The 22734-nt window shown below is 32.6% G+C and overlaps 2 protein-coding genes across 2 annotated transcripts in view; both read right to left on the bottom strand.

Annotated features, from left to right (window-relative positions):
* Positions 1 to 22734, bottom strand: part of LOC311305794 (uncharacterized protein) — a 1216100-nt gene that overhangs the window by 484460 nt on the left and 708906 nt on the right. The window lies entirely within an intron of this gene.
* Positions 6395 to 21900, bottom strand: LOC311305997 (uncharacterized protein). The gene is made up of 4 exons (XM_084434122.1): positions 17373 to 21900; positions 17124 to 17188; positions 16863 to 16957; positions 6395 to 16494 (listed from the first exon to the last, which is right to left on the bottom strand). Exons 1-4 carry the CDS (start codon positions 17616 to 17618, stop codon positions 16385 to 16387), a joined length of 516 nt encoding a protein of 171 aa, XP_084290248.1. The 5' UTR covers positions 17619 to 21900; the 3' UTR covers positions 6395 to 16384.

The raw sequence follows: 22734 nt of genomic DNA, 5'->3' as shown, positions 1-22734 counted from the left end.
ACAAATGACGATCAAAACTCGGAAAAACTCCCATTGACTTACAATGGGGAGTTCTAAAAAATTCAAATCCAGATTCAAACTCACCAACCGACAAAAATTTAAATCTAAACACCTTGAAGACTAAACCAAACTGCCGTTCTATATACTATATGAGTCATTGAGGCTCATTTAAACTAATAAACTCTAAACTCATACACTTATAAACTAATTAACTTATAAACTCATGAATTCATAGACTTATGAACTCTTAAACTCATAAATGAATAAACTCTGAACTCTTAAACTCATTTAAACTTATAAACTCTAAACTCATTAAAACTTATACACTCTAAACTCATTTAAAACTTATAAACTCTAAACTCAAAAACTCTTACACTTATAAACTCATCAATTTATACACTTATAAACTCTAAACTCATAAACCCTGAGTGTGTGTGTGTGTGTGTGTGTGTGTGTGAACACACACACACACACACACACACACACACACACACACTCTAAACTCATTTAAACTTAAACTCTAAACTCATTTAAACTTGTAAACTCAAAACTCGTAAACTACTTTAAACTACAAACCACTTTAAACTTCTTAAGTTTAAAGCTTCCAGCTCCCAAGCAACTCCATAGCAACCAAACTTGAGTACCCTAGCAACCGTTTTGCAAGACCTATATCTCTGTATCAGAACATCGTATAGAGATGAGGTTTGGCTCTTTTGACTCATGCTAGCAAACAGCAATTCCAACATGCTACACATGCTAGCAGTGAATAGCTACATGCTAATAGCGATTAGTTAAGTGCTATATCATGCCAAGATCATGCTAAGAACTCTATAAAGACTCCATAGTAACCATCTGAGACAACTACCAACCACCTAGTAACACCATAGCAACCACCCAGAACACCCTAGCAACACCATAGCGACCACCAAAACACCCTAGCAACAGCATAGCAACCACCCAGAACAACCTAGTAACCACCTAGCAACATCCTAGCAACCACCAAAACACCCTAGCAACATCCTAGCAACCACCCAGAATACCCTAGCAACCGCCTAGCAACACCATAGCAACCAACAAAACACCCTAGCAACCGCCTAGCAACATCATAGCAACCACCCAGAACACCCTAGCAACCACCCAAAACACCCTAGCAACCGCCTAACAACCACCCAGAATACCCTAGCAACCGCCTAGCAACAGCATAGCAACCACCCAGAACACCATAGCAACCGCCTAGCAACACCATAGCAACCACCCAGAACACCCTAGCAACCGCCTAGCAACCACCCAGAATACCCTAGCAACCACCTAGCAACACCATAGCAACCACCCAGAACACCCTAGCAACCGCCTAGCAACCACCCAAAACACCCTAGCAACCACCCAGAATACCCTAGCAACCGCCTAGTAACACCATAGCAACCACCTAGTAACACCATAGCAACCACCCAGAACACCCTAGCAACCACCTAGCAACCACCCAGAACACCCTAGCAACCGCCTAGCAACCACCGAGAACACCCTAGCAACCAACCAGAATACCCTAGCAACCACCTAGCAACAGCATAGCAAACACCCAGAACACCCTAGCAACCGCCTACAACACCCTAGCAACCACCCAGAACACCCTAGCAACCACCCAGAATACCCTAGCAACCGCCTAGCAACACCATAGCAACCACCCAGAAGACCCTAGCAACCACCCAGAATACCCTAGCAACCGCCTAGCAACACCATAACAACCACCCAGAACACCCTAGCAACCCACTAGAAAACCCCCAACAACTTTTTAACTGTAAACTACTTTAAACTTTAAACTACTTTTAACTTCAAACCGATTTAAACTTTAAACTAAATTAAACTTCAAACTACTTTAAACTTTAAACTAAATTAAACTTCAAACTTCTTTAAACTTTAAACTAAATTAAACTTCAAACTACTTTAATCTTCAAACTACTTTAAACTTTAAACTTTCCAGTCCAAACTTTCTCAAGCCAACTTAAAGTTTGTCTCGACGAACTTTCGCATCTAGTTATTCTTCTTCTTCTTCTTCTTCTGACCCAAAATTTATCAACTCTAACTCCTCCTAGAGCTTTAACTCTACAAACTCCAAACTCGGGTCAGACTTTCAGACTGTTCTGACTTGGTGTGCTATATCTTTTCAGACTGATTTGACTTTCAGTTTTCTTAAAAATTAATATTAAAAACCATAAAAATCCCATAGACTTACATGGCAGACTGCTCAAATTGAGCCAAGACTACGGTGGCCCATTAGTGTACAAGCCAAAAACTCAAATCTAAACTCCCTGAAGCCCTAGACTCAATTAAACTACCATTCAATGACCTAATAAACTTCTATCTATCTATCTATCTATCTATCTATCTATCTATCTATCTATCTATCTATCTATCTATCTATCTATCTATCTATCTAACTTATCTTTCTAACTGACTTATCTTTCTATCTATCTTTCTAACTAACTTATCTATCTTTCTTTCTTACTAATCTATCTATCTTTCTAACTAACTTATCTATCTATCTTTCTTTCTAACTAATCTATCTTTCTTTCTAACTAACTAATCTATCTTTCTTTCTTTCTTACTAATCTATCTATCTTTTTAACTAACTTATCTATCTTTCTTTCTAATCTATCTATCTTTCTAACTAACTTATCTATCTTCCTTACTAATCTATCTATCTTTCTAACTAACTTATCTATCTATCTATCTATCTATCTATCTATCTATCTATCTATCTATCTATCTATCTATCTATATATCTATCTATCTATTTTCAAACCTTATCTATCTATCTATCTATCTATCTATCTATCTATCTATCTTTTTAACTTATCTATCTATCTATCTATCTATCTATCTATCTATCTATCTATCTATCTATCTATCTATCTATTTAACTATCTATTTAACTAATCTATCTATCTATCTATCTATCTATCTATCTTTTTAACTTATCTATCTATCTATCTATCTATCTATCTATCTATCTATCTATCTATCTTTTTAACTAATCTATCTATCTATCTTTTTAACTTATCTATCTATCTATCTATCTATCTATCTATCTTTTTAACTCTATCTATCTATCTATCTATCTATCTATCTATCTATCTATCTATCTATCTATCTATCTATCTTTTTAACCAATCTATCTATCTATCTATCTATCTATCTATCTATCTATCTATCTATCTATCTATCTATCTATCTATCTATCTTCAAACCTTATCTATCTATCTATCTATCTATCTATCTATCTATCTATCTATCTATCTATCTATCTATCTATCTATCTATCTATCTACAAACCTTATCTATGCTACAATCAGTAAATCATACTTGAACATGGTAAATCATGGTATACTATAGTAAATCATAGTAAACTATGGTAAATCGTGGTAAATCATGGTAAACTATGATAAATCATGTTAGAATCAGTAAATCATACTTGAACATGGTAAATCATGGTATACTATAGTAAATCATGGTAAACTATGGTAAATCGTGGTAAATCATGGTAAACTATGCTAAATCATGGTAATCTATGATAAATCATGCTAGAATCAGTAAATCATACTTGAACATGGTAAATCATGGTATACTATAGTAAATCATGGTAAACTATGGTAAATCGTGGTAAATCATGGTAAACTATGGTAAATCATGGTAAACTATGCTAAATCATGCTAGAATCAGTAAATCATACTTGAACATGGTAAATCATGGTATACTATAGTAAATCATGGTAAACTATGGTAAATTGTGGTAAATCATGGTATACTATAGTAAATCATGGTAAACTATGGTAAATCATGGTAAACCATGCTAGCAACATGGTAAAAAAATTCTAGCATCATGCTAGCAACATGATAATCATGCTAGCATGGTAAACTATGGTAAATCATGGTAAACTATGGTAAATCGTGGTAAACTATGGTAAATCATGCTAGAATCATAGTAAATCATACTTGAACATGGTAAATCATGGTATACTATAGTAAATAATGGTAAACTATGGTAAATCATGGTAAATCATGGTAAACTATGGTAAATCATGCTAAACTGTGGTAAATCATGCTAGAATCAGTAAATTATACTTGAACATGGCAAATCGTGGTATACTATAGTAAATCATGGTATACTATAGTAAATCGTGGTAAATCATGGTAAACTATGGTAAATCATGCTAGAATCAATAAATCATACTTGAACATGGTAAATCATGGTATACTATAGTAAATCATGGTAAACTATTGTAAATCGTGGTAAATCATGGTAAACTATGGTAAATCATGCTAGAATCAGTAAATTATACTTGAACATGGCAAATCGTGGTATACTATAGTAAATCATGGTATACTATAGTAAATCGTGGTAAATCATGGTAAACTATGGTAAATCATGCTAGAATCAATAAATCATACATAGATCTATCTATCTATCTATCTATCTATTATCTATCTATCTATCTATCTATCTTTTGAACTTATCTATCTATCTATCTATCTATCTATCTTTTGAACTTATCTATCTATCTATCTATCTATCTATCTATCTATCTATCTTTTGAACTTATCTATCTATCTATCTATCTATCTATCTATCTATCTGACTTATCTAACTTTTCTTTCTTTCTACCTAATCTTTCTTTCTTTCTTTCTTTCTTTCTTTCTTTCTTTCTTTCTTTCTAACTTTTCTTTCTTTCTACCTAATCTTTCTTTCGTTCTTTCTTTCTTTATACCTAATCTTTCTTTCGTTCTTTCTTTCTTTATACCTAATCTTTCTTTCTTTCTTTCTTTCTTTCTTTCTATTTCTTTCTATGCTAGAATCAGTAAATCATACTTGAACATGGTAAATCATGGTATACTATAGTAAATCATGGTAAACTATGGTAAATTGTGGTAAATCATGGTATACTATAGTAAATCATGGTAAACTATGGTAAACCATGCTAGCAACATGGTAAAAAAATTCTAGCATCATGCTAGCAACATGATAATCATGCTAGCATGGTAAACTATGGCAAATCATGGTAAACTATGGTAAATCGTGGTAAACTATGGTAAATCATGCTAGAATCATAGTAAATCATACTTGAACATGGTAAATCATGGTATACTATAGTAAATAATGGTAAACTATGGTAAATCATGGTAAATCATGGTAAACTATGGTAAATCATGCTAAACTGTGGTAAATCATGCTAGAATCAGTAAATTATACTTGAACATGGCAAATCGTGGTATACTATAGTAAATCATGGTATACTATAGTAAATCGTGGTAAATCATGGTAAACTATGGTAAATCATGCTAGAATCAATAAATCATACTTGAACATGGTAAATCATGGTATACTATAGTAAATCATGGTAAACTATTGTAAATCGTGGTAAATCATGGTAAACTATGGTAAATCATGCTAGAATCAATAAATCATACTTGAACATGGTAAATCATGGTATACTATAGTAAATCATGGTAAACTATGGTATATCGTGGTAAATCATGGTAAACTATGGTAAATCATGCTAGAATCAGTAAATTATACTTGAACATGGTAAATCGTGGTATACTATAGTAAATCATGGTAAACTATGGTAAATCGTGGTAAATCATGGTAAACTATGCTAAATCATGCTAGAATCAGTAAATCATACTTGAACATGGTAAATCATGGTATACTATAGTAAATCATGGTAAACTATGGAAAATCGTGGTAAATCATGGTATACTATAGTAAATCATGGTAAACTATGGTAAATCGTGGTAAATCATGGTAAACTATGGTAAATCATGGTAAACCATGCTAGCAACATGGTAAAAAAATTCTAGCATCATGCTAGCATGGTAAACTATGGTAAATCATGGTAAACTATGGTAAATCGTGGTAAAATATGGTAAATCATGCTAGAATCATAGTAAATCATACTTGAACATGGTAAATCTTGGTATACTATAGTAAATAATGGTAAACTATGGTAAATCATGGTAAATCATGGTAAACTATGGTAAATCATGCTAAACTATGGTAAATCATGCTAGAATCAGTAAATTATACTTGAACATGGCAAATCGTGGTATACTATAGTAAATCATGGTAAACTATAGTAAATCGTGGTAAATCATGGTAAACTATGGTAAATCATGCTAGAATCAATAAATCATACTTGAACATGGTAAATCGTGGTATACTATAGTAAATCATGGTAAACTATGGTAAATCGTGGTAAATCATGGTAAACTATGCTAAATAATGCTAGAATCAGTAAATCATACTTGAACATGGTAAATCATGGTATACTATAGTAAATCATGGTAAACTATGGAAAATCGTGGTAAATCATGGTATACTATAGTAAATCATGGTAAACTATGGTAAATCGTGGTAAATCATGGTAAACTATGGTAAATCATGGTAAACCATGCTAGCAACATGGTAAAAAAATTCTAGCATCATGCTAGCATGGTAAACTATGGTAAATCATGGTAAACTATGGTAAATCGTGGTAAAATATGGTAAATCATGCTAGAATCAAAGTAAATCATACTTGAACATGGTAAATCTTGGTATACTATAGTAAATAATGGTAAACTATGGTAAATCATGGTAAACTATGGTAAATCATGCTAAACTATGGTAAATCATGCTAGAATCAGTAAATTATACTTGAACATGGCAAATCGTGGTATACTATAGTAAATCATGGTAAACTATAGTAAATCGTGGTAAATCATGGTAAACTATGGTAAATCATGCTAGAATCAATAAATCATACTTGAACATGGTAAATCATGGTATACTATAGTAAATCATGGTAAACTATGGTAAATCGTGGTAAATCATGGTAAACTATGGTAAATCATGCTAGAATCAGTAAATTATACTTGAACATGGTAAATCGTGGTATACTATAGTAAATCATGGTAAACTATGGAAAATGATGGTAATCTATGACAAATCATGCTAGAATCAGTAAATCATACTTGAACATGGTAAATCATGGTATACTATAGTAAATTATGGTAAACTATGGTAAATCATGGTAAATCATGGTAAACTATGGTAAATCATGGTAAACTATGGTAAATCATGCTTGAATCTATTATCTATCTATCTATCTTTTGAACTTATCTATCTATCTATCTTTTGAACTTATCTATCTATCTATCTATCTATCTATCTATCTATCTATCTATCTATCTATCTATCTTTTGAACTTATCTATCTATCTATCTATCTATCTATCTATCTATCTATCTATCTGACTGACTTATCTAACTTTTCTTTCTTTCTACCTAATCTTTCTTTCGTTCTTTCTTTCTTTATACCTAATCTTTCTTTCTTTCTTTCTTTCTTTCTTTCTTTCTTTCTTTCTTTCTAACTTTTCTTTCTTTCTACCTTATCTTTCTTTCGTTCTTTCTTTCTTTATACCTAATCTTTCTTTCTTTCTTTCTTTCTTTCTTTCTTTCTTTCTTTCTTTCTTTCTAGCTAATCTTTCTTTCTTTTTTCTTTCATTCTTTCTTTCTACCTAATCTTTCTTTCTTTCTTACAATCTTTCTTTCTTTCTTTCTAGCTAATCTTTCTTTCTTTTTTCTTTCATTCTTTCTTTCTACCTAATCTTTCTTTCTTTCTTACAATCTTTCTTTCTTTCTTTTTTTCTTTCTAGCTAATCTTTCTTTCTTTTTTCTTTCATTCTTTCTTTCTAGCTAATCTTTCTTTCTTTTTTCTTTCATTCTTTCTTTCTACCTAATCTTTCTTTCTTTCTTTCTTTCTTTCTTTCTTTCTTTATACCTAATCTTTTTCTTTCTTTCTTTATACCTTATATTTTTTTTTCTTTCTTTCTTTCTTTCTTTCTTTCTTTCTTTCTTTATACCTAATCTTTCTTTTTTTTTTCCTTCTTTTCTTTCTTTCTTTCTTTCTTTCTTTCTTTCTTTCTTTCTTTCTTTATACCTAATCTTTCTTTCTTTCTTTATACCTAATCTTTCTTTCTTTCTTTCTTTATACCTAATCTTTCTTTCTTTCTTTCTTTCTTTCTAACTAATCTTTCTTCTTTCTTTCTTTCTTTCTTTCTTTCTTTCTTTCTTTCTTTCTTTATACCTTATATTTCTTTCTTTCTTTCTTTCTTTCTTTCTTTCTTTCTTTCTTTATACCTAATCTTTCTTTATACCTAATCTTTCTTTCTTTCTTTCTTTCTTTCTTTCTTTCTTTCTTTCTTTCTTTCTTTCTTTCTTTATACCTAATCTTTCTTTCTTTCTTTATACCTAATCTTTCTTTCTAACTAATCTTTTCTTTTTTCTTTCTTTCTACCTAATCTTTCTTTCGTTCTTTCTTTCTTTATACCTAATCTTTCTTTCTTTCTTTCTAACTAATCTTTCTTTCTTTTTTCTTTCTTTCTAACTAATCTTTCTTTCTTTCTTTCTTTTTTTCTTTCTTTCTTTCTTTCTTTCTTTCTTTATACCTAATCTTTCTTTCTTTCTAACTAATCTTTCTTTCTTTTTTCTTTCTTTCTAACTAATCTTTCTTTCTTTCTTTCTTTCTTTCTTTCTTTCTTTCTTTCTTTCTTTCTTTATACCTAATCTTTCTTTCTTTCTTTATACCTAATCTTTCTTTCTTTCTTTCTTTCTTTATACCTAATCTTTCTTTCTTTCTTTCTTTCTAACTAATCTTTCTTTCTTTCTTTCTTTCTTTCTTTCTTTCTTTCTTTCTTTCTAACTTTTCTTTCTTTCTACCTAATCTTTCTTTCGTTCTTTCTTTCTTTATACCTAATCTTACTTTCTTTCTTTCTTTCTAACTAATCTTTTCTTTTTTCTTTCTTTCTACCTAATCTTTCTTTCGTTCTTTCTTTCTTTATACCTAATCTTTCTTTCTTTCTTTCTAACTAATCTTTCTTTCTTTTTTCTTTCTTTCTAACTAATCTTTCTTTTTTCTTTCTCTTTCTTTCTTTCTTTCTTTCTAACTTTTCTTTCTTTCTAACTATTCTTTCTTTCTAACTATTCTTTCTTTCTAACTAATTTATCAATCAAAATTTAAACTACTTTAAACTTCAAACTACTTCAAACTTCAAACTACTTCAAACTTCAAACTACTTCTAACTACTTTAAACTTCTAACTACTTTTAACTTCTTCAAACTCTCTGGTCCGGCTTTCTCAAGCCAACTTAAAGTTTGTCTCAACAAACTTTTTTTTCTAGTTTTCGTATATTATTTAACTTTTAAATGGATACAGAATACAAAGCTTAAAGGAGACATATCATGCTTTTAAATCGTTCCTTTTTACATATAAATCATACATTTGTAGTCTATATAAAGCGGAACTGCAATGCTTGGGTCTGAATTCCTCATTATTATAGCTCCACAGGCCCCTTTTCTACCCCTTTTCTGATGTGCGTCTGAGAGCAACTCATTTTGGTGCGGTCTCTTTAAATACAATTGAGACACTTCATACCCCGCCCCCTCTCCAGGTTGTAGTGGTGACACTCGGTTCAACTCCACCCCGTTCGGCCATTTTTGTAGTTTGATAGCAGAGATAAGATTATCTAGCGGCACAGAAACTTTTTATTCACATGTTGTTAACAAAATGTCAACAACAGAAGACTTGTCCAACCAGCCTTACATGTTCGAGCCAGAGTCGGAGCCGGAGCGAGATGAAAATGAAGACGACGAACCTGCAGAACAACGTCTTCATGGATGTATCGCAATGGTGTGTTACTGTATTTACACATGAAACTTTGGTCTTCCGACCTTTTACCACCGTGTCGATTTATTTTGATTAATATGTGCGAGGGAGAGAGAGCAAGACAGCGTCTAGTTTGGAGACGGTGAAGTCTTGTTTACACTTTCGCCTGGTTCTGAAGAGAGAGAGTGAGCGTGCGCGACCGGGGTCTCTCTCTCTGCTCGTTCTTTCAGTTAAACATGCGGCCTGTCACAAGCGCGGCAGTTCATCTACATTAGACGGTGTAATGAAGCGTGTGGGTTACTACATCCAACAACCGAACATTTTAACTTACCCTCTCGTAACTTCTGCATCCTTTAGCTTGGACTACAAAACTGCAGTAGTGGTGGAAATTTTGATTCTTTCCAGAGACTTGTTCATTTTCAGTTCGTTCACCAAAATGATTCGTTCAGATTCGTTCAGTGATAATTTCTTCATATTACATATATACTGCAGCAGGTGGCGAAAAAGAGTGTATTTTATGCTACGTTTTAACGAACGTATTTACTTGTTACAAAAAAGTGATTTGGCTTTGTTAAAATGTGTGCCTTATTTACTAAATTAATAACATAAGTCTAAATAAGTGGTTCAGATGACCAAACCAAAGTTTTCTTGCATAAATAACATTTTAATTGTTTAGTCAGACATACACATTCATAAATCTGGGATTATATTAAACGTTGATGTTCTGTATGTTGAATATGAATATGAATATAACCAATTATATGTGCACACCTATAACTGTGCTTTGAATGAGATTGAATCACATGCTAAATGACCGATCTACAGCAGTGGCGGATACAGAACGTCATTAATAGGTGGGCCTGGTGAATATACGGAGGGGCCTCGGTTTTTTTAAGCTTATACACACCTGATTCCCGGGCTCCGTATTAGAGCTTTCACACTGCGCGCGGATGCGGTCTGGCGATGCGTTCCAGTTGCGGTGCGTATATAGCAGTGCAGAGATCGTTTCCGCACCAAGTCTATTTCTTCTGTGCTGCACGCGCTTAATTAAAGTGACAGCGCATGGTTCGTGGTCAAAATGAACACAGATTGACATGAAAATATAATAATCTCACCATAAATGCGTTTAATTTAATTATACTCTTTTTCACAGTCATCTTTTTTAGGCTACTTTAAGACCGGGGTAAAGCAAGGACAACTACAATTTACCTCAACAAGGCGACATAATGAACAACCTCGTCTCATTCGTGGAGGTGAAAAAGCAAGTTATTTGTGACATGCAAGATTTATTGTTTTAAAACTTAAATGCAAAAGAAAAGGCATGAGAGTTGGCTGTTTTTGTCAATTTTAAGTTTTAATTTAAAATCTTTGCGATTTTAATATAGGCTAGCTAGCTAAGTACTACTACATGGTTAAATATTTTACCACTTGCTTGAGCAACTTAATATATAGAAGTAGCACTGAATAATACGTTGTTTAAATTGTGTTAAAAAACGTTTATTAAAGAGTGTATGCGTACAAAGAGAATCGCAATGCTGACAAAACTTTTTTTAAATAGGCTATAAGTTGCTGTATAACTTCTGGATTTGAACAGTGGTGGAGTAAGTAGCCTATCTCAGTATACTTAAGTAAAAGTACAAATAACCAGAGACATATTTACTTCAGTAAAAGTAGAAGTACCACAATGAAAACCCTACTTAAGTAAAAAGTACCTGATTTTAAATGTAGGCTACTTTAAGTATTAAAAGTAAAAGTACTTGCATTAGATTAGCCTACAATTTTTCTCTTAATGTCTATATTCTAATAATTAGGGCTGTAACAATATGAAACCGAAATCGCGACACACACCCAATTTGAACTTAACATTAGCCTATACAATACCTACACCACAAATCTAGTTGAGGATAAATTCTTTCAAATTGGGCAATCCCAGCCTTATGGACGTGACATTTGCAGTAAAAACTTGAAATATAAATCCTCAGAAAAAGCATTTAATACATATTAAAACTGTTTATATATCCATACTCCCTTAATAAAGGAGTCCAGACATTAGAAAAATATCAGTCCACAAACACATGCGTTTTATATTTATGAAATAGGCTACACATGCCATAACGGTCGTGACACACACAAAAAAGTAACAAGTAGGCCTAATAGCCTACTACAAACCGGATGAAGAAGGGTTGGCTCTCCACAGAACATAAAATATTAATTTTATTTTTCGTGTTCGCATTTATGAGAAAATAAGCCACTAACGTTAAGTGTCTCACGATCCTCCTCCTCCTCAGGTATGACATGGTCCAGAAGTATATCATCATCTAGACGTGTTTTTTTTTTTTAAGTGTGTCAATGATAGTTGTTTAGCCATAGCTCAGTTAGGTTGCCGCGGCGACGGAAAACTTTTGGTCCGAAACGCGCCCGCGGTGTTGCGTGATAGCATCACTGGACTGACACGTGATATGTCGACATAATATTTTTATTTTGTTGCTATTTTTCTACGTATCTACTGTACATAAATGTCCTGATTGTCCCCAGGAGACTATTAAAATGAAATTACTTAATTCATTATTATTAAAATTAAAAATTGTAATTGTTTTTATTAATCTGATTGGGTGGGCCACCGATCAATCTGGGTGGGCACGTGCCCACCCAGCCCCACCCATAAATCCGCGCCTGATCTACAGTACTCTCATTCACGAACGAAAGTACCAGTTAGTTCAATTCGTTCACGAACGAGATCTCTCTCTCTCTCGTTCAGACTCAAAACAGAGCGATCTCAGTCAGTGATAGGCATATTCGTTCAGTAGATCCAACCAAATACAGATGGTGGACAACCAGAATGAGACTTTTACCGCCGCCGTTCCCGCGGCGGCAAAATTGGGATGTGTATTTGCTGCCTTTTACCGCTGAGTGGCGCTGTAATCACAGACTTTGAAAAGTGTCAGTTTATTCTCTTTAATGCCGTAATCTGCCGCGGCAGTAATCTGAGCTGAGGTCACAGATAAATTCAAGATAAATATTGTGGTTAAACGAATTCAAATTCATTAAATTTAAACAAAGTAGACACACGTTAACATTGTGTGCCCAGTTTTTCTATAATTTAGAAAGGCTATGTCAATAGGTTACTTGTCATTTACTTCGTGTTATTTTAATGTGTTTGTAGATTTATTAACTGAAACATAACAGTGAAATAAATTAAAATAATTTACGGTAAAATTAAAACATTTTAAGGACTTGCAGTTACTAACCAATGTTAGTCGGTTTAAGCATTCTTTGTTATATTCAGAATTAAATAGGCTTACATGTTGTTATGATTATCAATTGAATTCTTTAATAAATAATCAACCACAATGCCTATTACTGCCGCAGCAAAAATAAACCAGTCGAATTTCAAAGTTGTTCGCGAAATGACTAGGCTATACCGGGTGGCGCAAGTGACAGGGCAAAACAGCAGCAACTGCGGCATTTTAAAAGGTAAGTTTCCTATCTGTTTATTTAAAAAAAAAAAAAAAAAAAAAACATGGCGCAAGATCTTGTAAAAAAAAAAAAAAAAACTTTTTTCATTATTTGAACAAAAATGAGACTGATTGAATATGTAAAAATATAAACAAACTTTTAGGGAAAAAATATAGGCCTATTATGCTACAACAGAATTGGTTAACATTAACGAAAGCAAAATATGTAAAAATACATTTCAAACAAAATAAAACAAAACAAATTTGTGGCCGAGCGGCCTATAACTTACGTTTCAATAATTCAGATGACACTGGTTCAAATCCCGAACAAACATGGCTACTTATTTATTATTAATGCAGAGAGATTTGATAGTTCTAAAATATTGCTACACCATATTGTTTTTTTCTCCTATAGCCTATATTAAATATTTTATATTTATAAAATAAAATGACCATTCATTTCCATTTTACATTAGGGACAATTTTTATCCAACAGAATGGCTGAATTAACATCTGCATAATAATAATAATAATAATAATAATAATTAATAAATAAACAGCACAAGGTCTTGTAAAAACACTTTTTTTTATTTTTTCGACACATAATTTCAAGACAGTAAATTGCCAATGTTAAAAAAATAAAAAAATAAAAAACAATATAACAAACTTTTAAAACAGAGAAAAATAGAAGACCTGGGCAATTCAGACGACAGCTCTGTGGTCAATGCATTAACAATAGCCTCTCGGAGCTTCAAGCGATCTGAGATCGAATCTCAGTGTAGCCGACAGTGTTTATGTTTTTCCGTTCTTGTTGCTTAAATATGCATCTGTTTATTAAAGTCAATCATCTTGTTTAATTATCAATTGTACATTACAACATAAATTTGCTACATTCCAGTTGAGCCGCTGCAAAGACGACACTGATGAATCTGATGAAGGAAGACTGTCAGCCGATCGCACCAGAAAATGAAGATGATGAAGCTCGTCTTTAATCTGCTAAATTATTTTTTTGTGTGTGTGTGAATCATTCACGAGATTGAGATGACTGACAGTAATACCCGGCCATAGCAACGGAAGACATTTTTCAAAACAGATCGAACAAATCAGAAAAATACTTTAAATACAGTATTGCTTTCAATTAAAAAATAAACAATGAAAATGTAAAAGAAAAAGAAAATTAATTAAGTTTGAAAACCCATCGCACATTTCAAGGTATAAATAAAGTGTCGGGACAGTTTATTTATTTAAACAGGGTTGCATCGATAGAGTTTATTCCCTTTGTGATGCAAAATAAGAAACACAGAATCTTATTCTTGCAACATTTTAAATTTCTATTGTCAAAGAAATTGCAGCTAAATTAAAAAATAAAACAGTACAAAACGAAAAAAGTTCAAAGCAACATAAATTAAGAACAGGCGTTTTTCTTTGCTTCTCTCTCGCGCTGGATCTTTTTTTAGTAAGTTTGGTCTCCCTCACTGCGCGCGCCGGGTCTTTCTCGAAATTAAGCATTCACTCTAAAAAACGCTTCGTTGGCTGAACAACCATTACTTATAAAAGTAATTCGATTAAACACAAAAAAATTAGTATTCATAACTTTTCAACCTCTACTTAACATATATAGTGTGTATAACACAAAAATATAAGTTACCAGGTGACCTTAAATGTATGCATAAATAAAATAAAAAAACACAAGTCAAATCAACTACTATAACAATTGCGTCAAAATTAAGTAAATCTAACATAACATTTTAAGTAACTATAGGAGCCACGTGATATGTAATTTCCCGTGATGCCTTTCCAGTCAAAAATTGAAGCCATTTTGTGAAGCACACGAAGATGATGAAAAGGTAACCCAGCTGGCATTTTAACGTAGAGTCAGCGTTGAATCAACGTCAGGTGTCAGTGTTGGATAACCGTTGGATTTTGTTTAGATTTTGCAAATCTAATCAACGTTGAAATAGCAACGTCATTCCAACGTCAATCTAATCAACGTTGAAATAGCAACGTCATTCCAACGTCACGTTTCTCAACATAGGTGAATTCGCCAACGTTGAATCAATATTGATTTTGGCTTAGTTTTTGCAAATCCAATCAACGTTGAAATAGCAACGTCATTCCAACGTCAATCTAATCAACATTGAAATAGCAACGTCATTCCAACGTCACGTTTCTCAACATAGGTGAATTTGCCAACGTTGAATCAATATTGATTTTAGTTTAGATTTTGCAAATCTAATCAACGCTGAAATAGCAACGTCATTCCAACGTCACGTTTCTCAACATAGGTGAATTCGCCAACGTTGAATCAATATTGATTTTAGTTTAGATTTTGCAAATCTAATCAACGTTGAAATAGCAACGTCATTACAACGTCACGTTTCTTAACATAGGTGAATTTGCCAACGTTGAATCAATACTGATTTTAGTTTAGATTTTGCAAATCTAATCAACGTTGAAATAGCAACGTCATTACAACGTCACGTTTCTTAACATAGGTGAATTTGCCAACGTTGAATCAATATTGATTTTAGTTTAGATTTTGCAAATCTAATCAACGCTGAAATAGCAACGTCATTACAACGTCACGTTTCTCAACATAGGTGAATTTGCCAACGTTGAATCAATATTGATTTTAGTTTAGATTTTGCAAATCTAATCAACGTTGAAATAGCAACGTCATTACAACGTCACGTTTCTCAACATAGGTGAATTTGCCAACGTTGAATCAATATTGATTTTAGTTTAGATTTTGCAAATCTAATCAACGCTGAAATAGCAACGTCATTACAACGTCACGTTTCTCAACATGGGTGAATTCGCCAACATTGAATCAATATTGATTTTGGTTTAGTTTTTGCAAATCCAATCAACGTTGAAATTTCAACGTCACTGTAAAGTCCTGCTTTTCAACATAGTTTTTGTTAAAACTGTTTTCACTAAAGTATTGATGTGTTCAACAATAACACTAAACACCTTGAAATGGATACATAAACACTAAGTTTGCGGACACGCACAGTCAGCTAGGAAGAAGCCAATTGGTCGAAGCAAGACCAGGAAGAAGATTAATAAAGACATTTCACTGACGTAAGAAACATGCTTTATTGCATGGCTGCAAGTGTGCCAACATTTCACACAACATCATTTTACACATGTGTTGAACTTTAACCTTTAGAAAAACGGACCAAACATTGGGCAACATTGAACACGGCTGGTTAAATCTTCCCTTCTTGTTACTTCTTTCTGCCACCGCCACCTATCCTCTCTGGTGCATATTTCAAGTATTTGGCTATGTATTCGTCTACTTTTGTTGTAGTTGTATCAAATGAGCTCAAGACACCGTCTGATGAGGGGGGGAAAAACAGATCAGTATTAGCAAACGTTAACCTCTCAAATTAAAATATTTTGCAAATATCAACTTTTGTGGAATTGCCAATGTTTCAAGTATATAAATTAGTATTGATCAATGTGCAAGGTCATTGATAATCATGTGCTTGGGCAAGCAACAAAAGGCAGTTGGTAGTAACCAGTGCTGCCGGTAGAGAAGTTAGTCTAGAGCCCAGAATGGAGTACTATATATAATATTAGAGCATGCTCTGTAGAGTCCTCCAACTAAAATGATTTCTTCATTTCTTATGAATTATTATTCTGCTTACTATATTCAATTATTTAAAACACTGTTACAAAACTACTATGTTAAAGCAAAATTACCACAGATTATCTTGTAGAGACAGGTCTTCATGAAGGCAACCTTCCCACTTCTTCCTCTGAGGCTCATTATGGCCATCATTTTATTTGTCATAGTTCTGCCATGGTTAAACAGATTTATATTAGAATATTATATTGCAATCAAGTTCATTATGAAAATGTAGCAGAGAGTGAGTAAGTGGGTGTGTGGGGGGAGTGCATGACAGTATATGACAGGGAACATCACTGTAAACTAATGCAAAAAAGGAACATAAAGTTACTTACGCAGCCATTGACTTCTTCACATGGTCTGCAGCATCAACGCCTCCCAACGTCTTCAGATGTTTACTCTGAAAAGAACAAGAAACAAGAAATTAAAATTATAACCAGAAAAAGTGGTCAGTAGAGTCCAGACCTCCACAAAGCAGGCACATGATGAGGACGAGGAGTTTGTAGTGGTCACCAAAGTGAACAAGCCAATTGTCATAATGAAACTTTGCCAGCACTTTACAAGATTAATTATTTAAAACTTACCAGTTCTGCTCCCTCATTCTTGTCCTCCAAGCGATTCTCTAAAGCTTCAAGCTCTTCTTCAGTCTTTGCCGGCTTCACTTCATAACTTGTTCCAGCAGATGAGGTGGCAACATGAATTGTATCCTTGATTTCGACAAGGAGCTGAAGAACTCTCTTCTGGAATTCTATTCTAAAAAAGAAGCGATTGATTATTATTTTTATAATGTATTGAGTACGCTCTACACCACAAGATCCAAGTTTTTTCATTTGCCCAATAAAAATGCACTGCAAAAACTCAATTTTACCAAGAATATTTATGATATTTCTAGTCAAATGTCTATTTTCTATTCAAAATAATCTCATACATTAAAAAGTAACTTGTATTTAGACAATTTTCACTTGTTTCATGCAAATTTTCACAAAATAAATAGAAAAATTTGCCAGTGGAGCAATTTTTAATTTTGTTCTAGTTGATCAAACGCAGCACATTGACACACTTTCCATCCACAAACTTTAAAAATAAGGTTGAGATTTCACATTCAATTCTCATTCAATTTTGCATTTTGTCATCTCCATTTTTTGTGATACATCTGGGAGTGTAAAATATAAAAACTAAATATTTTTAAGCCTAAATTTTTTATAAAGAAAATCATTTAATTTTAAAATAAGTCATAAAAACATTCAATCAAATGAGGGCTGTGCTCATCATTTTTTAAATAATATCTTCCACATCAACTTGTATTTAAATTTTACAAAAATGTAAATGATTTTTGTTTTAAGGGTTAAATTACTTTCAGATTCAAATATATGGTTGGGTTAGGTATGGGGACAACACCCATTGAAGGAGAATTTCAAGTCGTGTTCTTCCAAATCTCTGGAAAAGAGAAGGAAGAAGAATGTGAAATCTCAACCTTATTTTTTAAAGTTTGTGGATGGAAAGTGTGTCAATGTGCCGCGTTCGACCATCAGAGACATCCCTAACACTAGCACACACACTCCCTCACACACAACGGCGGTTCGCGGTTAAACTAGTCTGCGCATGCGCGCGCGCGCACACACACACACACACAGAGAGAACGGCGGTTGGCGGTTAGCTAGCACACAACGGCGGTTCGCGGTAAAACTAGTCTCTGCCCATACACACAATATTAATTAACACAATACGTATTAATATATGTGACAGAGTCAGGCACACACAACATTTATTTAGGGATTTTCTAGTTGTAAAATGTGACTTCAAAAACTTTTCTTACCGTTTGAGATGTTACCACCAAATTCATTCCGAACCGGTCCAGGTCAGAATCTTCCTGATGATGACGACACAGACCCACTTCGCGCATGCGCAATCGGGTGTTGTCTGGAACCGTCAGAGCCAATAGAATCACAGTTGTGTGATGGACAACCGCCGTCCTCCAATCAAGCTCTTGTGTTGAACGATATTCCAAAATGATCAATCAGACTGGAGTTGCTCTCAAAGTATGCCAGGAGATGTAGAAAGCGTCTCAAATCTCTATTGGCTGATGTGTATTTATTTTTATTTTTTATTCCTTATGAAAACATGAATTGTATCTAAATGATGTATTACAAGATCAATTTCTTTTTTCGGCAAATTGTAACAAATGTGTTATGCAATATAAAAAAAAAATTTTAATTAAAAAAGATGTAACGTTAGAAAGCGCTTTTATCACGACTCAACAAACGTTTAATTCAGAGTTGATCTTTCAACGTTGTATCATTATTCATGTATCAACACTTTTTCAACAGTTAATTGATCAGCATTGTTTGGATGTTGGAACGTTATTTTTCTACTGATATATTTCAACAAAATGTTTAAAAGTCATGGTTGTAAAAAAATAATGTTGATTTGACGTACAACTAAAAAAAATATTTTTATTTCTATGTTGAATCCGTAGTGAGTTAACAACACCACTTCAACCATTTAGTGTTCAACGTTGTTTTGACGTTGAATTAATGTTACTTAACAAACGTTTAATTCAGCTTTGATCTTTCAACGTTGTATCATTATTCATGCATCAACACTTTTTCAACAGTTAATTGATCAGCATTGTTTGGATGTTGGAACAACGTTATTTTTCTACTGATATATTTCAACAAAATGTTTAAAAGTCATGGTTGTAAAAAAAATGTTGATTTGACGTACAACTCAAATTTTATTTATATTTCTATGTTGAATCCACAGTGAGTTAACAACACCATTTCAACCATTTGGTGTTCAACATTGTTTTGACGTTGAATTAATGTTTTTCCATAAACTGACATTATTTCAACCACATTTAAACGTTTAAGGTCAGTCGAATGCCAGCTGGGAAGCTTAACTTTCTGTAAACTTAGTAAAATATTAGATTTGACGTTTTAACATTAATAAACACTTGTTTATTGTGTTAGTGGGTGAAGATTTTCTGAAACGCAACGTGATGAAGACACTGAAAAGAGGTAAGCTTAACTTTTGTAACTTGAGGTACATTCGTTTATTGCATTTTTGGTCAAGAAATTTACCTTTAAACTGAATTTCAGAATTGCTATGAATTTTCAACAATTAGAAACGCGTTACTTACGAATACGTATGAAACCGTTTGTAGTGACGGTGTAGCCTATGAAATGAGTGACTGTGCGCGAGTATTCAAAAACAAATAGCCTATATTATTTGAATTATTAAGCGAGTGAGCTTCCATCGAATGTTATTGTTTATTTCGTGGGATATGACCATGCATCGCATTGGCACGTATGCATTAAGATTGCATTTAGAGTGCATTAAGAGGACTATTCAGACGGCGCTTGGGAGGCTCGCTCTCCCGCACGGAGAAATTCCTACTTTACATTAACGAGTTGTCACGTAGCTTATACTTGAGTATTTTTTAAGTAAATGTAGTTGTCATTTATTATATATGCATATACGTTGGTATTATATATGCAGCTCCATATGTGCACGATTTATCATTAAAAAATGACGATCTTGATTCAAGCACAATATTATTCCTAAATGACAATGACGACTGTCTATTAAACCTTCGAAATTATTATCAAAATAAGTAAATGCCCTTTAAACAAAAGTTTAGCTTCGAATAAAGATTGTAGATCTATTACACTGTTAGGCTATATTCCAGTAGTGACTGTTCAAATGTTTTCAATGAGATTCATTCAAAAGTCTTCATTAATTAACTTTAACTAATATATTTATATTTATTTATTTTTTGAATTAATCAATATTATTTAATAGACTCATTTTTATATTTAGGCATTTAATAATGGACTAATTTGTAACATTTAATTATTATTTTTTTAGATAGATTTTTGATCAACATACAAAATAATAATTATATAGATACACACACAGTGCGATTTTTTTTTTTTTTTTTTTTTACTGTTTAGAAAAGAAGTCCCAACTGTCCACCAAGACTTCATTTATTTGATCCAAAATACAGCAAAAACTGTAATATTGTGAATTTAAAGTATCCGTTTTCTATTTGAATATATTTTAAGATGCAATTTAAAAGTTTGGGGTCAGTCAGATTTTTTTGCCAACACAGAAATAAACTGAATTTAAAATATTTTAAAATAGAAAAGTTTATTTTTAAATTGTAAAAATGTTTCACAATATTACACTTTTTGCTGTATTTTGGGTCAAATAAATGAAGCCTTGGTGAGAAGAGACATCTTTTAAAAACATTAAAAAATCGTACCACCCAAAAACTTTTGACCGGTAGTTTATATCTAACATGTACTATTAGCACTTATATTAAAATGTATAGTCTTACAGACTAGGATAATTGTCTACCTCTCGGAAAATCCTGAGAATCTCATCAAGTATTATCAGGTGAGCATCTAAAATTGATCAATAACCAATTTGAGCTCCAAACCTAAATAAACAACTTGTATAAAGGCAATTAATTAATTTAACCAAATTAGATGTAAGAGGCTGTAAGATATTAATTTTATTTTAAAATATAAAGGTACATTTCTTTCTAATTTTGTGATTCAATACAATGTATTTTCAATGCAATGTATTTTTCGCGACAATCTGAAAAAGTGATGATACAAGTAAATGCAGATTTTGTTGTTTTTTAAGGATACTCATGGGAACAAAGATGAACTGGAGCAGCTCACATTGAGGATCATCATGAAAGGTGGCTCAACAGAAAATCTTTTAAGTGTTGCAAAGGGTGAAAAAGTTGTAAGTGAACTTCCATTTGTCAATTTGCCATATTTTGTTGTACATTTCATTGTGGTTTCAGGCTTTGCAGCCTGTGGCAAAAAATAAAGTTAAATGCTTTTTTTGTGTGTGATTTGCATGTTTAATTTATTTTAAGACATTGAAAGCAGTGCAGTACGCAGACCAATAGCTGAAGATCTAAAATAAGTTAAAAATGTTAATTCATTTCATAGTCTTATTTTTATTTATAAATTAGCTTAAATGTTAAGTTAACACAACTAAGATTTATTTTGATCTCACATGGCCTGCACTGTGTTGGATTTACTTAAATTGTATATGTGTTGGATTTACTTAAAATATATATGCACCATTTTTGCGTCACACTTTTTAAGTAATCCCAACTTGGAATAATTTTACTTAAAATTTACAAGAAAACCTTTGTTATATGTACTTAGATTTTTAAGTAAAGAAAGTTGTGTGAACTCAAATATTTAAGTACATATAACAAAGGTTTTCTTGTTAATTTTAATTAAAATTATTCCAAGTTGGGATTACTTAAAAAGTGTGTTGCAAAAATGGTGCATATATATTTTAAGTAAATCCAACACATCATTTTTTAGAGTGTTTCAGCGTAAAAAAACACAATACAGCTGATAATACTGTATATGTCGCTGTGTGTCATCCACACAAATCACGAAAGAAAAAACTGTAACAAATAGCTTTTGTTCCTTCAAAGATACAACATGCCTTGCTGAATTCACCTTACAATAAAACGAGGTTGATCGCGAATTAAAGAGCTCTGTATCTGCTAAATTGAAATTGTGTGTGGAAAACCTTTAAATACAATCAATAAAACTACAATATATAATTTAATAAGATATGGGGCCTACATATGGACTTTTGGAGATTTTGAGATTAATCCTTAAAAGAATTTAGCATTTGCCTGCTCATCAGGCTGGCTCCGACACTCTCCATATGAAAGACGGAACATTAACACCTCTTGTCCTGCACCCCCACGATAAAGCAACTATTGCCTTCTCCAAACCCCCCACAGGCTAGCTAAATTTGCCAAACAAAACAAAGAGTTTGCCACTCGTCGTGGTGTGCCAAAACACTTAATTATAAACTTCAATATTTCATTCAAAACAATCTCAAAACGCTTTGTGACATTTTGAAAAGCCGTGGATGCATTACTGCCACTGGAACCATGAA

The sequence above is a fragment of the Rutilus rutilus genome (assembly GCF_951802725.1).
Source record: "Rutilus rutilus genome assembly, chromosome: 1".
Classification (NCBI taxonomy): domain Eukaryota; kingdom Metazoa; phylum Chordata; class Actinopteri; order Cypriniformes; family Leuciscidae; genus Rutilus; species Rutilus rutilus.
This window is presented reverse-complemented; position numbering and strand designations above follow the sequence as displayed.